Raw genomic sequence first — 27,752 nt, forward strand, 5'->3', positions numbered from 1 at the left:
AATATCAGCTAAAAGCAAAACTTGAGTGACAAACAAACATGGAGACTCCTCCTGCTACAAGGACAAATATACACAAACACAAGATTTCCTTTCAATATCAGGTGCTTTAGAACATTTTTTTTCTTTTTTTAACTCTCTCTGGTTGCTGATGTAACAAATAGTGCATACCAAGCACAGAAATGGCTGTCTCCATAGCAATTGGGGCAGGTTTTGCTGTTTCCCTAGTTACTCTTGACTGATAACCATCTGTTGTTCTCCTCTGCCACAGCCCCAAAGGGGAAAAGGGGAAGAAAAGAGAAAGATAAAATGGGTGTTTGAGAAAATGAAAGTTACTTACTGTGGTGTTCTTTGCAGTTTTAGAAGGTTTGCACTTATTTAAATTATTTATTGTTGTGTTGACAAGTGTCAAACACCACACGTAAAGGAAAGTTCTAGTTCAGAATGTTACTAACTGACCTTATTAGTCAGAAATCATGCCAGGGAATCAGATCAGGAATATTAATAAGAAATCATATCATTAGGGACAGCATTATGAAACTGGAAAATCTGAAAGCGAGGCATAGACAAAATATGCAGTTGTTAAAAGGAAATAAGGAGCAAACATTTGTCACCTGCAAAGAGCACGGGGTGGAGGAGGTGCAGGTGGTTCCATGCCCACTGCTGCTGCAGGTGGAGCAGGAGCTGTGCCTTCCAGCCCTGAGCTCTGCTCACCTGGGGCTGTTGTTGCACCCCAGCCTGGGCCCCCCTCCTCTCGGGTGTGTCTGGCAGGGAAGGGGGCACAGCACGGGCAGGCTGCAGGCTCCCACTGCCCATAGCCCATCCTGAGCCCAGGATGGCAGCAGCACTGAAACTCTCCCAGAATCTGTGCCCTGTGAGCAAGGCCAGGGCTCACACAGGCTCCTGCACCATCGTGGCATCACTTCTGTGCAGCCAACAGCACAGAGAAGTCACTCTCATTCCCCAGGCAACACAAACAAACCCCACAGGAGCTGTTACTGCCCACAGTGCAGCAGCAGCAACTAGGATTGGGGTTTCCTCCTCAAAATCATTCTGTGCTGCAACAGATTCATTACAGAACCAAAACTTAAAAAAAAAAAAGACCAAAAATGCTCCATCCCCTCCTATTAAAAAGTGTTTCATTTGTCAAAGACAGACAAAACTTGTTTGGAGCCATTGGCATGTAAAATGGGCTCAGTAGGACAGAGGGCTGCAAGAAACTCTCCAGTGTGACAAACAAGGCAGGGCTGGTGCTCTGCTGGCTCCTGGCTGCAGAGCTGGACAGATGTTCTGGACAGGGGTGACATCCCTGCTGCCCTGGGGACACCCCTGCAGGTTGAGCTGGCCCTGCCCCTGAGCCAGCCCATGCCAGGGGCACAGAGCTCACCCTGAGATGGTTTAACAGGGACACACAGCAAAAAGCCTGCTCATTCTGGAGGTGCTCCTTGCTGACACATCTTTATGTTTAAAAACCTACAAAAATCAGGTTTGAGAGGAAAATGAAGGCTCTCCTGCCTTTGAGAAGCTTGGACTGACCAGCAAACATGAAAGCGTGGTGGGGCACGGAGGCAGTGGCAGAGCAGGGAAGGTGAACATGCCCAGGGCAGGGCCCAGAAGTGCCTGGTTTTCTACATGGTTAGAGGGATGACAGAGCAAAAGGAAATCTGGACATTCAATCTCCAGACATCTGTCCCCTCTGAAATCCCATATCACATTAGATTAATGCTGTCACCTGCAGTCATACAATGGCTTGAGATATGTTCTTCTAGCTCTCAGGACAAGAATTAGGAGGAAGCAATACCAAACCACTAAATATTGGGAGCAAAAGGCAGAGTGTCTGCCTTGCTGCATAGCTGGTAAATTTGGGCAAAACAGTTGATTTTTTTTTTTTTGGTAACTTTTTTCCTTGTGTAATTAGAGAATTAATGCTAAAAACTTGTGGATACCATCCAATTAACAGCTTGCAGTTATAAATGGTAGTTTCTTAGTATAAGACACCAATGAGTTTTCAGTCAAAGCCTGTTTTATCAGACTGTTTTTAAAAAAAAACCAAAAATGGCCAGTTAAAGCTGGAGAAGGAATCACAGTTGTATCTCCACATCCCATTTTGGACTGGGGGACTTTTCTCAACATGGTCCTGCTCAGTTCCTCAGCCAACTCCCACAGCCACTGGAGAACAGTTAACAAATCACACATTTCAGGATGCTGCATTAATTTTAAATCATACTGACAAGGATTTCCAGCACTGACCATGCTTAACACAGGCTCAGAAGCTTTTCTAAGGGCTTCCAAACCAGACCATTTCATCTTTAACACAGCTGTGGGCTCCTATGAACCACACAGATGAATGTAAGTGGCATCTCCAGATGAAAAGCAGGGTTGGAGGGTGTGCTTCCAGGATTTTGCTTTGTTTTACCCTTTTTCTTCTATACTGATCAGGCAACAGCAGCTTGATTTTGAGACACGGAATTTATCCCCTTCTAGTAATTTCTGTTGTAAAATCAGTCACTGACAAACTCACAAAAAAAAATAAAATAAATAAGACAAAGAGGCATTAAGCTTTGTTACAGTTTGTGCTGTTCACTGATGACCTGCCTGGGTATTTTCAGAGGCTTTCTTGTTAACACAGAAATGCTTCTAATGACAAGCAGCTGCAAATCCTGACTCCTAACCCTTTCTGTGCTTTGCTGGTTGATTTCTCAGGCCAGCTGAGGGAGAGCAGCACCACAGGTACCCCACATAACTACAGCCCTGTGCTGTTGCCCTCTTACTGATACAAAGCAGGGCTGGCAATGGCTGTAAAAACCACTGAAATTTGTTTTCCAGTGGTTGCTTCAATGCATATGCAAAGCCCTGATTCTGTGATTTTAAGACCTTTTATTTGTCATTTCTTAGCATCACATCCCATTTTGCAAGTCAGAGCTGTGGCTGACTTGTAGTCAGTTCTAGATAAGATTATGTGTGATTTTAGATGAATTGGTGCTAAGGGTGAGAGAGACACACTGGAGTTCAGCCTGAACCTCACAAGCCTTTACAGCACTTACATCAAACTTCATTCTCACTACTCACGGCAATGAATTCAAGCTCCCCATCCAGAGTCCCACTGGAATAACTTTTACAGTCTGTATACCTCATTGCCCCAAATTTGCTTGTTCTGCATGGTTTCAAACAAATAAGTTAACACAATACTTGATTTGGGTTAGTGCATTACCTGCTTATGCTACAAAAACTGTAATTAAAGGGTGAAATCTTGCTGTGGGCGTTTATATGCTGATTTATGTTGTATTAAGTTTATAAATACAGCACTCTGCACTTTTCTGAGCACTCTTTGCTTATACACGTAATTTAGGTAGCTACATACACATGTATTTATATATGAGTAAAGCAAATAACACTTCCCTTAGACCAAGAGGAGTGGCAAAGGGTTCCAATAAGCACTAAAATCTGCTATTCTGTCACATACAAGTCCTGAGCAGGCCAACCTGCAGCTGATTCCTCATTATCTCCATTCCTGAGGTCTACTCATGGACATGGAGTGTTTGTTGGGCAGTTGGAATTGAACTTGAAAACCTATTCTTCTTCCCTGAGTAGCTGTCCATATCCAAATTAATCACCCTGGGACATACTTCTGAAGTTGTCACACCAGCTCTGCCTCTGTGACTTGTGTTCCCCTCTGCCACCACACTCCTTTGTGCACACCAGGTGTGGAACACTTCCCCAACTCTGTCAAGTCAAACAACTGCACCTAACAAATTAAGGCCTAAAACACTTAAAAAGAACTAGCCAGAACAAGAAGTGTTTGGAAAGAAAACCAGTTCCTAGAATAAAAAAAAGAGGAAATCTTTAAGAAAAGATTTCTTAAACAAGACCCAAAAAATATTGTAGGAACCACACTAAGTAAGTTACCTGATAAATTAAATGGGAATCAAATCCAATGTTCTCCTTGGTTATCTAGGCACCTAGCAATTACATCCTTTTTTAAATACCTTGGAAAGTGCTCTGGAATTAACACCAAACTGGATCACAGTTGACAAAAAAAGCCATTTCTGCTTTCCTGTTTTCAAGGCAGCCAAATTCACATCATCTGTGAATGTTTGTCACCCGAGGTAAGGACAGCAAGCCATCCTGCAGATTGTTGTTTACAAGCACTTTGCAACAAATGTTCTATTTGAACACCCTCATGAACCAGAAGCACCCAATATGTTTGGATGACTACATTCAGTTTTTGTTAGCAGATCTTCAGCTTCCCAAACAATGTTTTACCAAATCAATGTGGCACTGCCTCGTCTCCTTGAGGAGCGGGGCACGGAGCATATGTGACAGCTCTTGTGCAGATTCACCAGGGAGTTTCTTTCCACCTACATGGAACCATAGGTCTGCTTATTTTAATTCATAACAAATGCATCCATCTATTTTTGGCACGTATGGGATGGCTGTGGCATTTGAGTCCCCCACCCTTTAATATATATATTCCTCCTCTCCAGAGCTGTCAGCAACACCATGAGGTTTTACAAAATTTCAGGGACTGAACTCATCTCTTCCAGTTCCACTAACCTACAAATTTCCAAATTAAAATGTTCTTCTCTAGCCTTGGGACAGGTAGAATACTGATATAAAACATGGAGCAATGACATCATAGAAATTGATACGTTTTGTTGATTGTAATCTGGTTTTATGTGTTTTACCCCATATCTAAGAGATAACCAGTGATAACCTTAATGAAATAATACCCTCACAAGAACCAACTGCTTTCACATCAGAATGCATGGGCTTTTCCTTTTTTTAAATAAACAAAAAACAGGAGATGCTGCAGTAAGGTAAGAAAAATCATAAAGGCTTCATAAAACCAAGCCAGAACAATGCCTGGGAAAGTTTGTCTGACTTTCTCCCTGACCAGACTGTCAGCATCCACCTGCAGGAGGGAAAGTTCATATCAAAAGGGCTGCACACAGTGCAAGAGATCATTACTGATGTTATTATTGCCACCAAGTACCTTTACAAAGACACAGGTGGAGGGTCTGTAACAGCACTGGTGTTTTACTGGGCTGCAGTGCCTGAAAAGAAAAAGTCACCAAATCCCTGCTGGTATATCCTCACATCAGCTTAATTCTTGGGGAGAGCTGAAAAGCAGGCTGCAGGTGCTGAGATCTTCCAGCTTCCCTTGTGGATTGCCAATCTCCTGGAGGGATAAACTGCTGGGCAAGGAATAACTCAGCCCAGGAGCTGAAAGATCACAGTGCAGAGACCCCAGCACCAAGGGACAGCCCTAATCTCCAAAACAACACACACTGCAAGAGCAGGAGGACAGGTCACCTCCAAAGGGATTTATTCCATCTTGCAGGAGATCTGAGTGACTTAAAACTCTGTACTTTATCTATAAATGCAGGACTTGTAATGAATGTAAGCGTGAAAGAATTATTTCATCAAAAACTGGTAAAACCAGCATCCTGAGATACCTGCATGCCCAGTCTAAAAACAAAAATATGGATAGAAGATGGCTTACTTTTAGACATATGGTTAGTATTACTAAATAATTTTTGCACTTCTGATATCAATAGAAAATACTGTAGAGGCAGGTTTATGTACAGAATTGCCTAGAAGTTACAGACTTCAATATTTTTCTCTGCAAATTTTACTTCTGAATTTTTTTAAAGAAAAGTATTTCCTTTTGAAATTATTAAAACAACCTTCAAGTAATCCTAGGCACTGTGATTTCTTAAATATAAATGCTTACATTCTGAAATGTTCACTCACATTTACTCACTAGTCACTGAATAAGGATTCCACAAGCCTTACAAACTTGAAGCCACTATCAAAGAATCTTAAAAATTAACTTATCCAGATGAATATTTGAAATTTCCTTGCTAGCTGGTGTATATTTTATTAGTATTTTTTCCTGACAGTAGTCCATAAATACATTCCTAAAGAGACAACTGCTTCCTCTGCAAGCCTTGTCGTGACAAAAAGAAAACTTGGACTCCCAGGCAGGACCAGGCAGCAAGTTTGGATCACAAGATCTCACCAGTTACCTCACCTGACCCTTTAGACAAAACCTCAGAAACCTCTTTCATACTGAGACTTACAGCACTGAAATAAAACAGCCAGAAAAAAGCCCTGCCCCAATTTTTTTTTTTTTTTTTTTTTTTTTTTTTTTTTTTTGCAATCAAAGCAACAAATTTTTTTTTGTAAGTAGGTAAAGAGGATACCTGAACAATTGGCTTCACAGGACATTTCTCCCATCCTTCTCAGTCACTGTCCTGAGAGTGCTGCTTGTTGCCCAACTTATTGTGAAGGGCTGGCTGCTCCCCCCCTGCCTGAACATTAACCCTTAATTATGTTTTCAGCTGCTCCTCGGGAAGGGAGAGCTCCACATCTCTGAAAAGCAGTGGGAGCTGCAGGCAGAGAGCTAAAACCAAACTAAAAATCCACCCCCAACAACAACCCCCTGCTCAAATGATTCAGATAATTGTGAGTCCCTCTTACTCAGTGAATTATTTCAGGCAAACCACTTGACCTCTTTGCAGCAGTCATCTTCCCTCTAAGACTGGGCTTAAAACAGGACCTAATCAATAGCTGTTGCTGCATATGACCCGAGTTTAAGCATATAAATTAAATACTAAATAAAGTAGGTTCAAGGGTGAAACTCACTTACAAGGCTACTGAAGGGTCACACGAAAAAAAGGGGAAAAAAGTCAATCTCATTTCTAAAGGTAATTTTCACACCAGAAAGCTCCATTTCCCTCCCCATGGCACAAAATGCCATTTTTAAATGTGTATGAGAGAGCCCTGTTCTGCTGCCCTGAGAGGCAGGCTGGATGCTTTCTGCTGGGCTCGTGGAAATGCAGCAAGAACTGCTTACAGACATCTTAATTGAAATTGTTTGCCTTAAGATTTCTTGTGCACCACACCACAGTTTTATGCAGCCCATTATCTCTTTGAATGAGTTAAATTCTAGGATTTGGAGGTTTGGGTTTGGGTTGGGGCTTTTCTGAGGGTTTTTTTTTGAAAAGCACCACTCTGTATTCTAGCACTGAGGTATCAGGACTGCCTTATAAGCAACTTGTGATTGACAGGATATTGATGCAGAATTTATATAGGGAAATAATATTGATTGTTCATTCATGAAACTCCGCTGTTCCTTCAAATAAACAATTTCAAAACCCTTGCTTTCCCTGGTCAAACAAGAGAAAGGAAGAAGAATCCTAAGTGTGAAAATGCACCTTGGACAAGCTGTGTATGCACATCACCACAGTGCTACTGTGCTGCTCAATGAGTTGGAAAAATAACTCCAAAAAGAGCTTTAAAAAACCCACAAAAGACTGGAGCAGAGGTTACTTCCTCATGAAGATGGAATTCTCTCATTTGTTTCTTTGACATTTATGGGACTACCAAAGGGTAAACAAAAGCAAAATTAGATCCCACAGGCCTTGGGTAGGAAAAAAAGAGTGGAGGGAAATTATATTCAGCAGCAGAAATCAGCTGTACAAATGAGACCATCATCTCACAGCCTTTTCCACTGCTGCAGCCTCCACTCCCCCTGTGTCATCTGGTCTTAAACAAAAAGGGTTTTATTCTTGCCTACCTCAAAGCCATTACACTAAAGCCATTCTCTGATTTGCACCTAGATAATCAACTTTATTTCCATTAATCTCATAGCAGATATCTGAGTGCCTGAGAATTCCCTCTGTGCTTCACTCAGATTTAGATCCTTATTTTATACAGGAAGAAAATACTGCAGATCCAAGCAAAAACACTGGTGATTTTTTTAACAAAGTAAAGATCCTCCATAGGATTTTTTTAATATCCATGTAGGATTTACATGACCTGAGCTTGAGGACATTTTCAAGTGATGCAGCAATTGAGCTGTTTAAAAGGACTGTGTAACATCCCTTGCTGTACAAACACAGTGAGCATATGTTCATATAAAAACAATTTGTGATGAAAAAACTCTACACTACAGTTATACCATGACAGTTTATTATTTTTATTTCAAGGCATATCAATTTTGTATTGAATTGAATTGCAGGTGGCTTTGTTTTTCTACACTTTATCTCATGGAGCCACCCAACTGCAGGATAGCAAAGCCATGGAGCAGGCTGAATCACTGCATGAGAAATGTAATCATTCCCTTCTGGGCTCTAAATGTGGCAAGAAGCTGCACAGGCTTGTTTGAAATAGGCAGCTCTGCTCTCACACAGAAAGCTGCAGCTGAGTTGAGGGCTTGGGTCAAGAAAAAAAGCTGCAGCTGAGGTAAGAGTTGGGGTCAAAAGCAGGGGGACATCCATCTCATTTTGTGGTCAAGGAAGAGTTGTGCAGGAAATCTGGCCCCCCAATCAATTACTGAAATTAATTTCTGAGCCCAAGTCATTGCCTTCTGGGAAAACAAGGGTCCATTTACTTACCTGCTTTGCATAGTGTTTGCACCACTTTTCCAAATGAAGTTAGATGAAAAGGAATAATTGTGTTATCTGGAGAAAGTGATGCAGTATGAATTAAGAACTCCAGAAGTTTTATTTATAGGATCACACAATGGCTTGGGTTGGAAAGGACCTTAAAGATCACTGAGATCCATCTCCTCTGCCATGGGCAGGGACCCCTTGAAAAGCACAGCAAATCAGGCCCTTTGTTACCTGTTCACAAAACCAGCAGTCAGAATTGAATCCCAGCCAAATGGAAAAACAGCTGGAGACCCCAGGCACCCAGTGCCTCTGCCTTGAAAGCTGAAAAGCCAAGTGGCTCTTGAGAACAGCTTCTGAGCAGGAGATCAGCACTCCTGCAGACCACCTCCTTGGGGGATCTCCCTGGGCACAGAACTGGATGCCAGGCATTCCCAGCACAGCCTGGCACCCCCAGGGACCCAGCAGGCTCTGCCCAAACCCACTCCAAATTCCTTTTCCTCTCCAGCAACAGGCATTTGTCACACAGGGGGAGAGAAAAGAAGAGTGGGATAAAAGACAACTCAAGCTGTGGTTTTAACTTTGCCCAGCTGAGAAGGTCAAGTGGAAAAGGCAAACTTTGTTCTGCTGGTGGACAGTACTTACAGCCCCCCCTTTCTCCATGGAGCCTGCACTAAAATATTATTGCTGTGCTGTTTAGGCTAGAGACTGCACATGCTGACCCCTCCGTGGCCAGCACAGCACCAGAATAATTTCATACAAAAGGTTTGCATTAAATGTAATGAAGCAAATGACAAAATCAATAAACTTGGAATGGAGTGGCTATCATAAAAATGATGTAAATTCAGAGTTCACTCTGGTTATGAAGCTATTTATATTCATAATTAAAACCAGTACTATCTCTTTTTTTAGAATAAAATTTCCTTTTGACAATCACAGATGAATGCTACAGGAAATCTTCCACAAATGCATTCAAAATTAAGGCATGGCACAAAGACAGCATAAATTACACAAAGATAAACTGTAGGCAAAGGTTAGCCTAAACACGTACGTAATAAAGAAAATTTGATTTTCATACTTTTTCAACTGATGTCACAACCTATTTTAATCAAGTTTGATATCAAAAGGACAGTAAGGATACCACATAGCCTGTTTTTAAATCAAGGTATTTTCTGGAGTTTGTTTCTGTCAGAGAGACTCTTGTAAGTCTATTAAAACAGAAAAGAGCCAAATCTGCTATTCATTACTCTTCATACAAAGGCAGTGCTGCAGCATGGGTGCTGCATCAGAATGTATCTGTGCTTCATTAGGATAAAAGAATAATGAGCCCAGAAAGCAGCAAGCAGAGCTCAGTGAAATAAGTAAGCAGATAAGTAACCTCTGGAAATAGCAACAGTCACCCTGACTTTTTGTAGCAGATTTCAAACCCCAGATAATGGGTCCCATTCAGGATTAGGGATGAGATTTTCTTTTATCAAACTCTGGACCTGGAGCTTGTGATCTGGTTTAAAAAATTCCACCAATGTCCCATTTAGGCAAGTGAGCTATATACAATTTAAACCTCCAGACTCCCAGATTTTACCTAATCAAAGAGAAATTGTAAAAGTGACCACCAAGCCTGAGGTTCTGACACACAAAGGCTGGACTTTTTCAGTCTCCTGTGCAAAGGATTCCCATCCCTGTGTCAGTTTTGCTGTGCTCCTGATGGGACACAGCACACCCATGCCACTCCTCCAGCCCCACCAATGACCACTGACAGAGCTCTTTGCTGGTGGCTGCAGAAGGAGCCCCTCTCAGGCTGCACAAGGCAATAAATGATGCAAGGCACAAAGCACAGGGAAGATCAGAGCAGAATTTGAAGTAGATGGAAAAGATTACTTAGGCCTGTGTGGGATACTTCATCTTTCTTGTCATCAGCATTAGGACTTTACTGTATAAACAATTAAAGTGCAGGCTTTCAGTAATGCTTGAAATACATTTCCAGAAAAGGAGAAAACAATTGGTATTGATGTTGTCTTACTTCTACAAGAAATATGAAAAAAATCTGCGGTTGGTCCAAAAATTGATACTAAAACCAATATATACTGCAGTGGCTATCCAGGATACAGAAATTGGGTAAATCAGAATTATGAATAACCTTATTATGGAGGTAGTCAGCTCTGATTAGTTCAGTACAATGAAAATTTAAAAAGTATTAAATGCCACCAAACATACATCCTCCACTACTAAATACTATTGGCTTATGTACTTCTATTTTATAAGTGGAACACACTTAAGAGATATTTCAGCTTTTTATTTATCTGACATTTTACTCAGGGGGAAGCAACCTTTATAGTGAGGAAATCTGTTCCTCAGGAGTGATGGTTCAGCTTTTAATAAGTTGTCAGTGACAGATCCCTTGTGGCCAGTTGAGCCCACAACTACAGACATCCATGAAAACAAACACTTCCTGAAATGCAAGTGGACAAGAGAGCAGAGCAGACATCCCACCCTACTCATTGCAGATGTTTTCATTTAAAAAATAGAAAAAAATAAATCAGTGGTGCATTTCCAATCTGTGCAATCAATCTCACATGAAGCCTAAGACATAGTTTAGCACATTCAACAGATTTAAGATCGTGCTGTGCTGGTTTGTCCACCTGGTGTTTCATTTATTAGCAAGGGACAAGAGAAAGGGGATTACATAAACCCAAATGTGTTTAAAAAATACAAGTGGGGACTGATCACACTACCAAATAAGGGGCAGGTTTAAACACTTGATGGGATGGTTTTGGGGTTAGCAGTGTTTATCAGGTGTGCTGCAGACTTTGCAGGGTGTCAGTCTGCACATGTCTGCTCCACTGCTCCCTGAGGCACACGGGGCCATCCCAGGCTGCTGGGGAATAGTGCAAACAGCAGCATTCCCATTAACAGCTCTGTCCTAAAGCACAGCAATGTCCTGCAGGCTGGGACCAAACCCTCCAGAGGACCACATGAACCACAGGATCACAGAGTCACAGCACACTTTGGGTGGGAAGGGACTCAAGTCCACCTCATTCCCCCCCTTGCCATGGCAGTGACACCTTCCACTGTCCCAGGCTGCTCCAAGCCCCAGTGTCCAGCCTGGCCTTGGGCACTGCCAGGGATCCAGGGGCAGCCACAGCTGCTCTGGGCACCTCTGCCAGGGCCTCTCCACCCTCACAGGGAAGAAATCTTCGTAATATCCAACCTAAAGCTGCTCTCTGTTGTTCAAAGCCATTCCACATTGCTCTATCACTTCATGCCCTTCTAAGAGCCCTGAAGGGCTGACACAACACCAATGCCAAGCATTTCCAAAAATACACTGCCAAAACTGAAACTGGCTCGCTCACTCACGAGCAACACCACTGCTGAGCTGGTATCTCTTAGCATCAGTGCACGTTGCAAAAATCCTATGAAACTTCCTTCTCAAGAAGCTAATTCTGAATAATGACTATTCCTTATGATGTCAAAAGAGACACACAGAAGTTTCAGGGCTGTAAAAACACTTAAACCCCCCAGTATTTTATGGGAATTCCAATAAACTGCCAGAGAGCACCATTATTCAGCACAGCTACTCAGAAGACACTGCCTCTGTGCAGCATATTCTAGAAAAATGCAGAATTAGCTTTTTGTTCCAGACCCCTTGCTCACCCTCAGCCATCCTGCATGAAACTCCTCTGCAAGGGAAAGGACCCAAGGACAGGACACAGGTGGGGCACAGACCCTGTGCCCAGGATCCTGTGCTCTCACAGACCATCAGGAAGATGCTGATGATGAACACATCATCTCTCCAATGCAGCACAGAGAGAAAAAAGCCTCTGCTGATTCACTGCAGGCAGAGAAAAATCTGTGATTAAAGAATGCAGTTTCTGAATTAAACTTCAAGTTTTCATATCCATGTTCCTAACAGGCTTTCCCTTGGCTGTGGCTGCAGCAGCTGTGACATTCCTGATGGAACCAGAGTGAGCAGGAAAGTACCTCCAGCTGGGACAAAACCCCCCCAATTCCTCCCTACACCTTCCTGCCTGCCCAAAGCCAGCCTGCACACCATTTCAGCTTTCTTGCTTTTTTCTCTTATTATTGCTAAAGAGCAGACAAGGGAAGCTATTTAAAAAGATCAGGGCAGGTAGATTTTAGAGGTTAGTGGTTCCAAAGAGAACAGAAGAGAAAGACAGACCAAGGGTTACGGTACACCCAGTGACCTCAGGCAGGAAAGCAGCAGAACCACGAGGGAGCCCCTGCAGGGCTGGGCCACAGCTCTCAAGAGAACAATGAAGCAACCAGTGTCACCCCTCTGTGTCACCTGATGTGCTGGCCCTGTGTGTGTGGCTGAGGATGTCAAGAGAGAAGCATTTGTCTCACAAAATGTCCTCTGCTACAACTCTGAGTGCTCGGTTGGTTCTGCCCATCTCACCTTAACTGTGGTGCAGGGAACATGTGTGTGCATTCCAATCAATCATATCCTTTTAATGAGTTAATTGTGAAATATATGCTTCTTGCATTTCTTATAAGGGCTAGAACAGATGGCAAAAGCTCAAACTAATGTATTCATAAAATGAACTGACGCTGCAGGTGGTGTTTCTCCATAGAAGGTGGTAAGTTGGGAACTTGTTATTTTATTGTTATAATAATGCTGCGTGACAATGACATTTCTAGGAAAGCAAATGTGATGGCCACAGAGATCTCTCCTGAATTCATTATGGTCACTATCACAATGAAGACCAATTACAGGAGATAGAAAGGAACACACTGTTGGAATACATTGAGTGCAGGGTGAATTTATGGACAAGGAGGAGGAAAATTATTTACAAATTTATACAGTTGAAGTAATGTGATCTTTTTGCCCCCTGAAGAGTGCAAAAGGCTTGTCTCCAATGAGTATTCAAAATAGCTCTTTCCATGCCCCCAACCTGTTTAGCCAGCTCTTTGTCAAAACAACCTGAAATCTGTCCCATAATAGAAATGTAATCCTTTCCTTAAATTTTCATGTATTCCTATTTAAAATATATTGAGCTTTTAATGCACACCATCAAATATAGATACATATTGTTCAGCCTGTTGGGAGGCACAAAAGCAAATCCATAACCCAACACATGACAATCGATTCTCCTCTAGGCATTTCTTTGCTTTCATTTGAGGCCAACCACTGGCTTCAGGAGGCTCATTCCAGATTTTACACCAAAAGAATGGAAAATCTGGCCAACTGTTTATCTTCCTCCTTTAGATTTTTTTTTTTTTTTTACTGCAAACAGCAAGAGAAACACTGAATACTGTACACAAATGTCAAGAAACTACAGCCAGGAATTTCAGAGGGCTCTGGATAATAGCTTCCCTGGAGAACCCAGACTAAAGGAGTTATGTTTTGTAGTGTAACATTTCATTAAGATCTACTGCATATTTATGTTTGGCAAATAACTCACAATCACTTGCTTTCTTCTAGTGAAACGGCTACACACAAATCAACCATTATTTCCTTTACTCATTAGTTTATTCATTACTTTAACTTGACAGGTATGTTTAATTTTCCCTATGGCTGAATGGCAGAAGCTACAAATATACTCTGCAAAGCTGGCTGTGATGGTTAAAAAAATTACCTTGGAACATTTTAATATTTTGTGTAGGTGAATGCAAAATACCTCTCAATGTAAAGAGCAAGTTCAGCTTTTTCCAAAACCTGAATGTGCAATTGAGGGGTTTAATTTTTGTAAAAGTCCTGTGGATTGATGCTAATAGTAGATGCATGCAGAAAAAGTAACAGAATCTTCCAGGAAAAGCCATTTAACAAATAAGAAACTGAAACTAATAGGTACAACAATATTTTACAGTACTCACAGAGCTCTGATTTTCCAAACTGCAGAGGTAATTTAACCACTAGGAAAATAAATGTGTACTGACTTGCAGAAGTGTTAAACGTTACATATGTGCTGATGTACTTCTGTATTTTTAAAAACATAAATCTAAATGCTTCATTTCTCCCTCCACAAGAACCTTTAGGGCTATCAAGGAGGATATTACCCACAATTTGCTAAGTGGCCCCAGGGTGCAGGGAAAGCCTCTTGCAGGTGCAGTGATAGGAGCTATTATCTCAGGTGAGGCTGAGAAGAGTTCAGGCAGAAATGCAATGAGCCTGTATTATCATGACACATGAACCTGTTAACTTCTTCTTTTATTTTTCCTGAATCCCAGTGCTACAGAACCTTACAGCCAAAGCCTGGGAGAGATGAGAGGCAGGAGCTGAATACGGATGGAACTGAATTCCAGAGAATCAAGAACAAGAAACTGCAGGAACCCCCGATGGAAAAAGCAGTGCCTGTGTCACTCTGAGTGCCTCCAGCTCTGAGTGGTGCTCACACAGGGTGGCTCCCCCTCTGCCCTGCTGCTCTGGCATTCTGCCCTGCATCCACACTGCACATGGATTCCTGTTTTCCATTCCTTGGCTGGGAGATGTTCATGGACTCATGGGATGGTTTGGGCTGGAAAGGATCATAAGGATGGTCTTGTTGCACCCCTGCCATGGGCAAGGACACCTTCCACCATCCAGGCTGCTCCAAGCCCTGTCCACCCTGGCCTGGAACACCTCCAGGAATCCAGGGACAGCCACAACTGCTCTGAGCACCCTGAGCCAGGGCCTCAGCACCCTCCCAGGGAGGAATTTCTTCCTAACATCAAGCTCTGTATATCCCTGGGCTGGGATCCTGGCTGCCCTCAGTGAGGTGGGCTGAGCAACTGCAGGAATGCCTCAGCAGAGGAACACTCCCCTGCATGCCAGGATGAGAGAGGAGCAGGGGAAACGTGCAGAAATCCAAGAAGCAGCTCTATATATTTTTATGATGGAAGGCCACGGCTGACAGCGCTGAGTTAGCCCAAAGCTCAATGAGACCCAAACCCATATACTTTAATTCTTGAAATAAATGTGCTTACTTGGGGCTAGATTCCTGCTAGAAACATTTCCTGTTCTCTGAGTAATAAGTAACAGAAATTGAACACAGGTGTGCTCTGCAGGCTGGCCCTCTCTTGCCCTCTTCTGTTCAGCTCTTAGGGCCACTGAGCAGAGTTCCTGCACCTACTCCACAGTGTGTTCAAAGTGTCACTTTATGCCAAATTCCCAAATAAATTCGCTACTGGCAATGGACATTATGTGCTCATGAAACTTTCTAAAAGCTGTATAATTATTTCTACATTCCAGTTAGAAATAGACTCACTAATTTATTTGTGAGCAGATTCTTTGATTTTTGTACTCAAACAGCAGAAAACACTTCATATGAAAATAATTTACACAATGAAACTTCCCCCACTCAGGAGTTTGAAAAACTCCAGCCTCTGCTTTGGCTTTGTCTTGTGCAAAAACACTGGCCTCCCTGACATTTAAAATTCTTTAGCACAGCCCTAATCCAAGCCCATTTTCCTGGGCTCACTGTTCTGCTAAGAGAATGATAAAAGATAGAAAGTTTTTACTGTTGAAAAAGAAAGACACAGTGAAAACCACCTACTCTGTGAAAACCATCTTGGAACAATGCTTTTTATAACATTCCCCCCCCCCCCCCCCCCCCCGTCATTTTAACAATTTTTTAAAAGGATTTTTTTTCCTATGTCAAGCCAGCTCTGCATCCCTGGTGTTTGGGGGACATCACCAAAGTCTCTCCTTGCTTCACACGTGCAGCAGCACCTTTGCCTTTGAAAGAAGATTTTTTTTTTACACCAGTCTGCTCCAGCTGGGCACAACCTGTGCCTCTGTGTCCATTGCTGCCATGGCCACGCTGGGACAGGGTAATTCCCACAGGGTTTCCAAATGGCACCCCCTGTAATTTATACTGAGCCCTCAGGCTGCATGGTTCAGAGCTGGAGTCCAAAAGGAATTCATGGCCTGGCTCAGTCTATTGCATCAACTCTGTGTTTTGTCCTGAGGGAAGCTTTCCAAGCTGCTGTTAAAGACAGCATTCATCTGGAGACTTTCATCTGGTCTAGCACTTGCTGTGTCTCTGTGATGGTATCTCCAGAGTTATTATTTTTGCCATGATATTGGGACACTTTTGGAGGAACCTGGAAGAATCTGAGGCCACGTTAAAGGTCAAGCCATGAAAATTCTACGTCAGCCTTTCCTTATTCAAAGTCTAAATATAAAATGGAAAGGGCTGGGGAGTATGTGTCAGTTTGTAGCTTTCTTTCTTGTGCCCAAAAGCCTCCAAGATCTCTCACAAACATGCTTAATAAAGTGGAAGAACACCGAGACAGCACAATAAATCTGCAAAGTGATAACCATAGAAACAGCCAAGCCTGCTGCTGTGCCATCAGCACCTTTGTGTCACAGTCACCAGGCAGGTGCTGGCACCCCCAGGCACAGGCTCCTTCTCCTGCTCACTGCCATGGTCACTGCTGGGACTCAGAGGGCTGCCAAACACAGGCTGAAAATGGGAATCAGCATGTTTGAGCTCACTGCTTAAAGAGCTTTAACTGTTAACTTGGTTCAGCCTGCATCCCACCCTTACAGCTACTGCTGGAGAAATTCTAATGTGTTTCCAGCAGCAGGTTGGCTCAAGATTGTGCCACATTTTTCTCAGCAAGTCACAATCCACTCGTCTGTGTCTGGAAGCAACAGTGCCATGGACCACCCTGGGCACAGGAGTTGTACATTTCTTACCAAGAAACAATGTCTAGATGTGAGTGAACAGTCTGCTTCTCCTGCTGTTTATCTAAATAATACAACATCAATCTGTCAGAGCACCAAGCTTTGTGCTCCTGATGAGCTGGAGGCTGGACTGGATGACCACTCCAGACCAGAATTATTTCATGACTCTGTGATGACTTCAGTGCTCACAGAAGTCAGAAACTGTAGCTACAGGAAGGACTTCTGATACTGTGTCTCTAACTTGACAGATACAAGTTTTTGTTGAAGCTGGAAATCCCAACATTCATACAGCTCCTGTAAGCACTCCAGCCAGCCATCCCTTGGTACCAGCTCATGGAAAGGAGAAACCCTGGATCCTTCTGCACTGGGAGTGGGTGCATAAATCAAAACACCTGTTCTGGTTGTCACAACTCTCAATGCAAACTTTGTTATTTGAAATGAAGTCAGACAACAACAGTGAATTACAGCTGGGAAAGGTCGATTTTCTGGAACAAAATACCATCTATTGTTCCTGTAGATCACACAATGCAAGTACAACTCATGAGAATGTGATTAAAGGGAAGGATCATCAAGTCCAGCTCCTGGCCCTTCTCAGGATGCCCCAGGGATCAGATCATGTGCCTGAGAGCATTTCACTGGGGCAAGAGCTGAAAACAGAACACTGCTATGTTGCCAGACTGTTTGTAGAAGAGGGCTTCTTTTCAGATCTCCTTTAGCTGTACCTTCCACTCAGTTTTAAAAGATCCACACCATTTATGCAGTGCTTCCAATATTTAACACAGTGGGGATCAGTGTCCAGCTACTGCTGGACTGTAACACAGTGCTAACCCTGATGGCTCTGAAATGCTTCTGAGGGTGGCTGCAGGCTGTCCCAGAAAATCCCAGCCTGCCAAGCCTGGGGCTGTTGTTTCCTTGCTCAGTTCACCCCGTGCTGACTCCAGCAAAGCCAAGGGTGGGTTACAGTGTGGGTGTGCACAAAAAGGGGTTTCTGTTCCATAATGTGTGAGAGCCTCCAACAGCTCTGGAAATTCAGAGCTCAAGGTCTTTATACATATTTCAGGCTACCTTACAGCAAAAAGCTAGGACAGACTGGCTTCATTAGCACCAAAACCACAGCCCTGTTTTCTCTCTTTAAAGGCTTTTATAAATTATCTTAATTTTAAATACAAGCTGTCAAAGCCTGTGCAGTTAACTGCTCCCATTATTTTTTTTTTTCATTTTCTGTTATTTGTGCTCAACCACTGTGCCTGAGTTTGTCATTTATTTCTGACAGAAGTGATGGGACAGAAAACTTAAACTAAGCAAAACATTTCAATTCCATCCCCAAACTCTACCAGTATTTTTCACATGCACATCTTGCTCTAGGACAGTCCTGCAGGAGGGGGTGAAGCCTTTGAGTCTGTTCTTTTTCCTCAGCTCAAAACCTCCCCAGGTGTGTTCACAGGCATGAGGACCAAAGCAGCCTGGGAGTCCCCTGACAAAAGCCTGCAGGGTCCCTTTGGTGCTGCACAGAGCTGGACACAAGGTACTCAGACTGAGAGTAACAGCCAGATATAATGAGAGGAGAAAGGTTTTTTCACCACAAATATTAATGAAGTTGTCACTTACAAGTTCTTCACATCAATGATTCCTCGAAAGGCCTTTCTAGGGATTCCTTTTATCTGGTTTTCGCTCAGGTCTCTGAATAAAAGAACAGAAAAAAAAAAAAATACATTGTGTTAACAAAGAGAACACATTTCTCAAATCTGCATCAGCTAATGGAACCTCCACGTGCTTGGAAAAGGAGATGTTGCTGGATTTGTTACACCACACAGTGTTTTCAATTTTGTTGCTCTCCTCCAGGGGTCTGTGGAATGAGCTGAAATGACCCTCCAACCAAAACCACCAGAATTCCTGATACAAATGACAGAACTTTGAGCAAACATCACTCAACTATGATGGTGATACTGGCACAATGCCATGGCTCACTGTCAGAGTACCTGCAGCCAAATCTCATGCCCTGGAATTACAACCCTGTAGTGTAAATGTAATTTTCTCAGCACGCTTCTATTTGTTTACAGACTGCAAAAATACTTGGCTACCTCTGCTCAGATTACAACTTCTTATTTGAAGTTAATATTCAGGAAAAACATGACATTCATTCTCTTGTGAGCCTTTTAAATTTCAACTGAAAAGATCTTAATCTACTGCATTAAAATCCCACTGCATTATGTATCAATGGGAAAAACTGAATTCTTAACCTTGTTTAAAAACCACTAACAAAAAACTAAACAACCAACAGCAATTCAAAAAGCCTTTCTAGTAGTTAAAGCAGGTTAAAAAACTTTGATCTGCATTGTGAATGCAGGTAACACTTTCCTCTTTCCCAGCCTGCATTTGAGTGCTTTTCCCCTTGATGAACTATAAATAGTTCCAGGTTCAGAGCCCTCTGTGAGTGCAGTGGAGGTGGGAAGGAGAGCATCAGGAATGGGTGGGAAATGGACAGGACACCAGAAAGCTGGGATGTTTTCATGCTGAGGGAAAACAGCATTTACCCTGATTTCCTGCGGGTGCCCCATCAGCACGGAGAAGGGGGGGAGGTCTCAGTCTGGTTTAAAGGACAAAGGGTGGGGCAAGACAGGAATGGAAGAGGAAGAAAGGAAGGCAGAGGAGTGGGAAAGAAAAATGCAAGGAAGAAGCAAATGGAGGAAAGGGAAGGCTCAGTGATGATTAAAGGACAAGTAAATGTGATCCTGCAGAGAACTGCACAGTGCCTTGTTTGGGTGACAGTGTCCCCAAGGCTCTGCCCCCTTTTCAGAAAGCAACTCTGGCTCTGCAATGATGATTAGGAGGGGCTGGCAGCCCTCTGTACTCACCCCCAGACACCCTCTTCTGTAAGTACATTTACTGTTCAGCAAGCTCCTTTCTAGCCTCCACCAAATTGGTTTTATCAAATGAGAGGCCAGAAATCAGAGCCTGTCACAAAAGCCCACATTGACATTGCGGGTCAAGACGTGTCACACAGGGCTTTCTTCTGCTTTCCATCAGGCAGATAAGGAAAAAAGGGGACTATGTCCTTGTCACGAGACTAATTCAATTCATACCAGTCATGCAGTCTACACCAAATTCTCAAAGTAGCCACAATTGTCCATTCAGAGGAGTGAAAACAACAATGTGCCGCTGGATACAAGTCTCTTTTTCAAGTCAGATTAAAATTCTTTGTGACCTTCACAATTTGTTTAACACTGATCCACACTCTGACCCCGCCTTCACCTTCCCTTTATTTTGCCAGCAACAAAATATTAGTTCTTTGAAGACAGACCTTCAACCCAGACAAATGATCAGGGAACTCGGGCAGAGGAGAGACAAAGTACAGGGTACTTCAGAGCCAGGAGGAGGAAGTCTTAAGCTGTCACTTTGGTGTGACACTGAGGCACAGCAGAGCTGTGGTAAAAGTATGACAAAATGGCTTAGCAAGGCAAAAATTAGTAAGATCTGAAAGGAAGACACACACAAAGCAGAACAAAAAGGGCTTGGAAAAATGGAATTGTGTGGTCAAATAAAACCACGCTTAATCCACCATCTCAAGTTGCATTTGTCTGGTATTTTATTGTGCATTTCAAGTCATGTGTGAAAGTAAATCAGGTTTTCAAGCGATATTTCATAACATTGTTGTGCTCTACAAGAGCTAATTTATGTATTTGATCTCTGCTTTGTCTTTATGCTCAACTTTTAACCTGCAGCCAGGCAAAACCAGGGGACTGCAGGAAGTTCATCTGTTTGCTATGAAAACCTTCTTGTAAAGTGTATTATTCTTATTCTCTACAAGGCTCTCTTTTCCAGCTAACAAACCTGCCTCTTTCCATCTCCTGGATCATGGACTGATTCCATAAATGTCTCCAGTGGGCTGAAGGACTGACAGCCTGCGTGGCATTACTGACACAGCATGGAAGAAAAGTCACCAATGTTTCTTTTTCTGCCTTCTCACAATTATAATCATCCTGTTTTGAGATGGTCAAGAGGAGTGCTTGTCTCTGCTTCCTGACATTGTGTCAGAGTTTTGTTAAGCATCTTTCATAAGCAAGCAAACCACAGCCAGGCTCAGCCTGTGCACTTCACAAACATTGCTCTGAGGTAGCAGAGGGCTGTAACAAGAAACTTGTCTGCTGAGTTTATCTTCAAGTTCCAGCTTTTTATTCCCTGCTTCTCATGGCAGACATGATGAGAAGCTTACAGCAATGGTGTGTGAAATAAATTTTTGTTATTAATAGTAACTGTAGAAAACCAGATAAATTTAAGTGAGGCCAAAACAAAAACCTAAAAAGCAAATGGAAAACTATGGCAGGAATCAAGAAAAGTAAACAGCAAAAAAAAAAAAAAAAAAAAAAAAAAGGTGATGATTACTAATAGATTTCCTATTTCTTTGAGAGGCATTTCAAGCCCCCTATTTCTGTAATGGAAGGCAAGTCCAGTGCCTGGGGGAAACATGATGTATCCTAAAGGGGAAATCTGAAGCATTCCAGACTTGGGGAATAATAACCTTCCCCAAACCCTCACCCTAGAAGGCAGTGTTAGAGAGCTGGAATCACTTGACCTGAGGACAAACCAGAATGTGCCAGTCCATCAGCTGCAGCCTCCCTGCAAGAGTCCCTGTAGTGCTGGGAGAAAGCACCCAACACAACCAGAATGTGCTCATCTGCATCCTGGGCAAACAGATGAGATGAGCTGAGCAAAGCAAACATTTCAGGATTGAATTGTCCTTCCTGCTTTGATAAATACAGGCAGGCTCTGTGCAGTTTGACCTGACACAGAGCTTTGCAGCAGGGCACAGAGCACAGGCAGCCCCAGCTTGGTGCACTGCAGTGGTGGGGACAGCCCAGACAGGCAGCAGAACCCAGAGGAACTCGGGGAGAACAGCAGAACACTCATCCAACAGCAAACAACCCCCTGAGGAAACAGCATCCTCATTTCTGAGCTGAGGGAATGAAGCCACAGAGATGTTCAGGAGCTTGGACTGGCACTTTGCACAAGGGAGAGAGGCAGGAGCTGACAAGCCAGCAGCTGTGGCTCACAGCTCATGTCAGCCCAACCCAGACTCCTGCAAGAGTTGGCACAAGCCAATATCTTTCTTAGATTTTATTTTAATTTAGCTAAAATGCTTTGGACACAGATGAACTCCTTCTGCAAGTCTAATATTGTTTTCCTGATCTTCCAATGTGAATTGTAAGTGCCTCACTGATAAAAGGATTGGAAAGGGAAAAAAAAACCCATCCAAAAGTGCTGACGTTTCCTAAGTGCCTCTGCAGTCTTTGCTGTAGTGCTGGTTTCAGCTTCTGCTCTAACACTGCCTATTGCATCCTGAGTGGAAATTCAGCTATCTAACAGAGCAACAGAATACATTAAGACTTTTTTATTATTATTATTTTGCCAGTAAAAGAACATAAATCACTTAATTGGAATGCAGACCCTACGAACACCCACAGAATGAATCTTCATTTGGACTACAGATCTAAAACATTAAAACAACTACTTAAAGATAACTTGCAAAATTAAAAAGGTGCTGAAAATAACTTGTATTCTATGAAAACAAACAAACAAAAAAAATCAGCAGTGATGGCATTATGCTGAGGTTTTCTTCCTTTTCAAACAAAAAAACCCCCACCCTTTGATGATTTACCAGTTATTTTTCCAACCTTTTTAAACACACAGATTTGAAAATTTAAAAAGAATATTTTTTTACAACTGCCTGAAAAACAGCTTGATTAAGAAGTATATAATGTGGTTGAACACTAATCTTTAATTATTTCCCCCACTCAAATGGGCTGAGAGATCACCACGCAGCGTTATCCAATAAAGAACTCAGCTTGCCTTTAATGTCTAAAGAGTTTAATGCAGACTTAAAGAACAAGTCACCCAGAGCAGATTCTGCACAGCCAAACCTGCATCTTCTCCAGTATTTTACTCTATGTTGATTCCATAGTAAAACTGCAAACTCACAGAATTAATTATTAACACATGGAACCAATGGTTTACTTCAAGGGAAGGGAAAATCCAGCCTAACAATCCTGATTCCTTTCTTCAGGAGCATTTCAGCTTATCCACAATTCAACTGCATCCTGGAATAAGTCAGGGGAGCTCACACACAGCTCTCTGTAGCAGCTGGTACAAAACCATAAGACAAACATTGGTTCTTTTGACTGGATATGAGACTTGAGTGCAAAATAAAACTCTTTCCTATCCTTTCTTCTTGCCAGAACAATACTGGAAAGTTAATATTGTTCACCTGCTCTGCAAAACAGGACTAATGAAAGATACTACTCCTGATTTCAAGAAGGGGCCAGCTGCCACCAATGCCAAGAAATCAGCACTGTGCCCAGCAGCTTTGCTCTGGCTACAGAATGTGCAGCTGAGAGAAATGAGAATTAATTCATCCCTGTTGGTAGCTTGTTTACATTCTTTCACAAATTAGGATTCCTGGATTTAAAAGATTTCAGTCCAATGCACTGATTCAAATTAAATAAAATAAAACCTTCCTGAGGTTTTTGTGCACTTTTTAAGTTTAATGACTGCTCTTCAATCTAACTTTTCTTTACAACTGGACTAAAACAAGACTGAACTGCTCCACTAAAGGTCACAAACTTAACACAATCTGGTCACTGCAATTTGTCTCATTAGAATTAGTTTTAATTTGTACAACATGTTACACATAAACTCTATCCTGCAATGTTTTACTGAATTAAGTGAAACAATTAAGGAGTTAAAGAATAACAGATGGGGAAAATTAGAGAGTATAATCCCAAGATAATAGGTATCTCTAAGTAACATGTAATGAAAGATAAGCAAGTCAATAAAGTGAGGAATTATACAAGTCAGCTTTGTCATAGAACAAAAGTTGAGGGAGGATAACTCCTACACTCAGAGAAGAGACAGGGCAGGGGGACCAATGCTATCTACAGGAAGAGTCTGCAAGAGAAAATGAGGCAGAAAGATCAAGGAAATCAGGGAGAAAAAGGAGCTTAACTGTATCTGCAAAAAATCCAGCACAGAATATTGTGCACTTCATTTACAGCAAGGATTTTTCCTGCTCTGCCAAAATTATATGGCAGCTTTTCAATTTTTTTTTTTTAATTATAGCATTTTCAACAAGTAAGTATTATTCTTACCTAGGAGATAGTGGATTAGGATTTCCAAAACTGTTCAGAATTAGAGTTTTTCCTGTTTTACAGACAGATTAAAAAATAACTGAGTTAACAGTTAAGGACAATTCAGACCCTTTGAGTCTCTTAAATATGGAAGTTAAATTCAAGATATTTGTCATCTTCCAGGTGGGAAATGCATTGCCCGAATCAGGTCCCTCCACCAGTAATTAGAACAAGCTGTGGCAAGTCTGACACTCATCAGCACCTGTGCCCTGAGTGCAGGAATAGCTTCTCCCTCTCAGCAGGGTCAGAGTAAAAATGGTATTTACTGTAAAGCAGCACTTGTAGCTCTCTGTCTGAAGGAAAAATGGAAAAGTGTTGTTGCTGATGGGCTACAAGGCAAGAGCTTAACAACAGCAGTGTTGTAAAGCACTACTCTGTGGAAACTTGGCATCACTGCTGATTTTCTAAAAGAAAAAAAAAATCCTCCTACTAGTGCAGGAAAAGCAAAGAGGGTGACAAGCATCTGAGCTCTGCAGAACAGAGCAGGTCCTGCAGCTGCTGTGCCCCTGAACAAGGTGAGTGTGGTTTTACTAAATACAATACAGCTGCCTCAGTTCCTGCTCCGGGAGGCTGCAGGGGAAACACAGGTTTGGTTTTGTCTTGTTTGTTTTGAGGAGGGAATTGAGCTCCCAAATTCCAATTAAAGCAGTGCTCAGTGCTTTCACACAGTCACGCACTGCTGCACGAGCACTGTGCTAAGCCTGCAGGAGATCAACACCACGACTTCTCTGTTGATCCAGTTGCACTGAGGAGTGAGAGATGTAAACTCTGCACTTCTGGGTTTCAGCCCTTGCCAAAGCCCCACGCAGCCCCACAACCCCAGTCACACACACCTTCACTGTGAGAGCTGGACACAGAGCAGAGCCAGAGCCTCAGCATTTGGGAGAGGTGCTCACTAAGGAGTCAGAGGAAAAAGATCTCAGCAGAAGATGATTATTTTATCATCATCTTCCACCTTCTCCAAGGACAATCTAAAAACCATCTGTTAATAAAGATCTTTCAAGGGATCCAAGCTGTGTGGAGTTGTGCAGTTTGATGACTTTTGTCCTGACACAACCACGGGGATCACACAGCACGTGCTGAAGTCTTTTTAAATGGTTAAAAGAACAGAGAATACTCACTTGTGATTACCTAATTCTTCATGAGAGGTTTATAAAATTCTTTGCTTAAAAAAACAACAGAAAAAACCACAAACAACCAAACCCTACCTTGTTTCACTGAGATACAGTGAACATTTGTCTGTTGATGCACTCAACAAATTGAAAAAAATCTATCAGAATACTCAGAGAAGAAGAGTAAATATTTTTATATAATTTTAAATAAACTGTAAAACTAATCAATGCCAATGTCCCATCAAAGACAACATTTGTCTTTATGACTTTTAATGTTCTCCCTCCTCCTACCATTTCCAAAAAGCTCAGCAAGTAGTGATCAGACAGCATTTAGGAGACTCTTATTTTAAAACCACCCATCTTGAGACTGATGGTGAGCTTTCATTTTAGAAAGCAGCATCTGCTTTGTCTTTTGGAACATACACACAAAAGTCAAATCTTTCCTCAAAGTATTTACACTCAGTTGTGGGTATGTCAGGGAGGAGGACCTGGAAAGTAACAGCCAGTGGACTCAGAGGAAACTCCTGAAGAGAAGCAGCCCACTAGAAAGAGGATAAGGTCCTGACTAACAAATGACAAGAAGATGTCTTTGTTAGCAGTGTTTCATGTGGGGTTTTAGTGCTTTAGAAAATGTATCAATATAATTAATCCTTCCTTTTGACTGAGGAGACAAAGGAACACAAAGAGAGGCAGCATGGGACTCCAGGTGCTCCAGGGAGTGTGGGAAGAGACAGAGAAACCCTTCCCAGCCAGCCCCACAGCTCAGGAATTCCACCCTGTGCCATTCACCCACTGAGCCTTCCCGCGGGTGGGGAGGGTGCTCTGCCAGCAGAGACAGCTCTGGCACACTGGGCACAGATCCATTTTGACAGGAAATCCTTTCCTCTGGAATTCTCCTGCCCCGCTGCACCTCTGACAAAACCAGGGCTCCCAGGGTGATGATGCTCCCACCCAAGTCCAAGTGCTCCAACAGCACTGGAAGTGAGATTGGTGACAGAGGCACTCCTGTGATTTAGTGGGGACACCACACACCTCAGAGAGGGGGGACTGAAGCCCTGATATCAGAAGAAAGGAATGATTCTCCCCAGCTTCTTTCTATTTTTGTCAATATTTTCTTGCTGCTAAACCAATGTGAATTCAAAAGCTCTCCCCTGCTTAGTAATGGTAATACTTTCTGAAACAGGAATTCAGCTATATGGAGGTACCTTTATTTTAAGGTAATTTTAAAAAGCACTGGTTTTATACTGCTGACCTGTTTGGGGGTTTATACTTTTGTCTGCTGAATCATACTGGAAGGAAATCCTATGCATCTGCAAATTCTAAACATCAGTAGGCAATATCACCCTCCTCTGATCTCCCCACAGACAGAAGCCTCCACAGCCCTGCCTGGCCACCAAACAAAAACATATTTGCAGTTCATTGGTCATGTATTTTTTAATTATGATGAGTTTCTATTTTAGAAGATAAACATGCAAAATCATAAAGAATAAAACATGCACTGTCTTTGGATAACTGATCAGCATCTGGAGCAAGACTCTCTTTTGGCTGATCTGTCTTAACCTGACTCTGCCTTTGTTAATGATGAATATCTTAATATTAAAGATTTTTTTGCACTTTACTAATATATTAAAAGAAAAAAATCCCCTGGCAGTTAATGTTTTTGTGTACCTAATCATCACATTATGGAATGAAAACAATAATCACAATAGTATTTATTTAATTCAGGCTGTGAATCCTGTACTTTAGCTAAGAAAATAAGATTTTTCCTAGGGTTAAGTGGCAATTACATGTGTAAAGATCTAGGATTTATTTTTTTTACCAAGTACTCCTGAAAAAGGCCAATTACACAATTTGTTTGTATGATCACTGCAGACATTCTTGTGGCTATATAAAAAGTAATAAAAATGATAGAGAATCTGTGGGTAGTAAAACCAACTTGAATTTCCATTCGTTCCAGTGAGGCAGAAATGAGTTCAAAGCATTTGAACGCACTGCAGTGAGAAAAACAACATTGTTTATAGCTCAAGCCCAGTTACCAGAGGGCCTTTATTCTGTTCTGTGGTAAAAAGTGCACCTGTGCAAGAGGGGCACACTGGTACTGGAGCTGTAACCAACGTTTTACAAATAAATTCTAATATTGGACCAGCAATATCTATCCTGCTGATATTCAGCAGACTGCAGGAACAGGTACTGAAGCCCAAGACAAAAGACAGAGGAGTTCCATGCACCTCTTCCCTTTTTTCTAAGATTTTAGCTTCTCTTTTTCTCCCACAGCTCCACCTTTATGTATCTTCCCTGCTATGGATGAGTCCCAGGGAAGCACTGCAGGTGTAAGGAGATCCACTTCAGGCTGGTTTTAGCCATCACTCATTTTTGTGTGTGGATGTGACACCTAGATGTATAGACCAAGATGTACCACCACAAAGGGGCTCTCTGCAGT

General features: G+C 42.3%; 1 protein-coding gene across 3 annotated transcripts in view; it reads right to left on the minus strand.

Annotated features, from left to right (window-relative positions):
• Window positions 1–27,752, minus strand: part of SLIT3 (slit guidance ligand 3) — a 484,612-nt gene that overhangs the window by 222,965 nt on the left and 233,895 nt on the right. For all 3 annotated transcript variants that reach the window (XM_059859899.1, XM_059859900.1, XM_059859898.1), the window contains one exon: window positions 18,628–18,699. In XM_059859899.1, the coding sequence (XP_059715882.1) occupies window positions 18,628–18,699 (72 nt within the window). The remainder of the gene's footprint in view (window positions 1–18,627; window positions 18,700–27,752) is intronic.

Source organism: Haemorhous mexicanus, chromosome 15, assembly GCF_027477595.1.
Source record: "Haemorhous mexicanus isolate bHaeMex1 chromosome 15, bHaeMex1.pri, whole genome shotgun sequence".
Lineage (NCBI taxonomy): Eukaryota > Metazoa > Chordata > Aves > Passeriformes > Fringillidae > Haemorhous > Haemorhous mexicanus.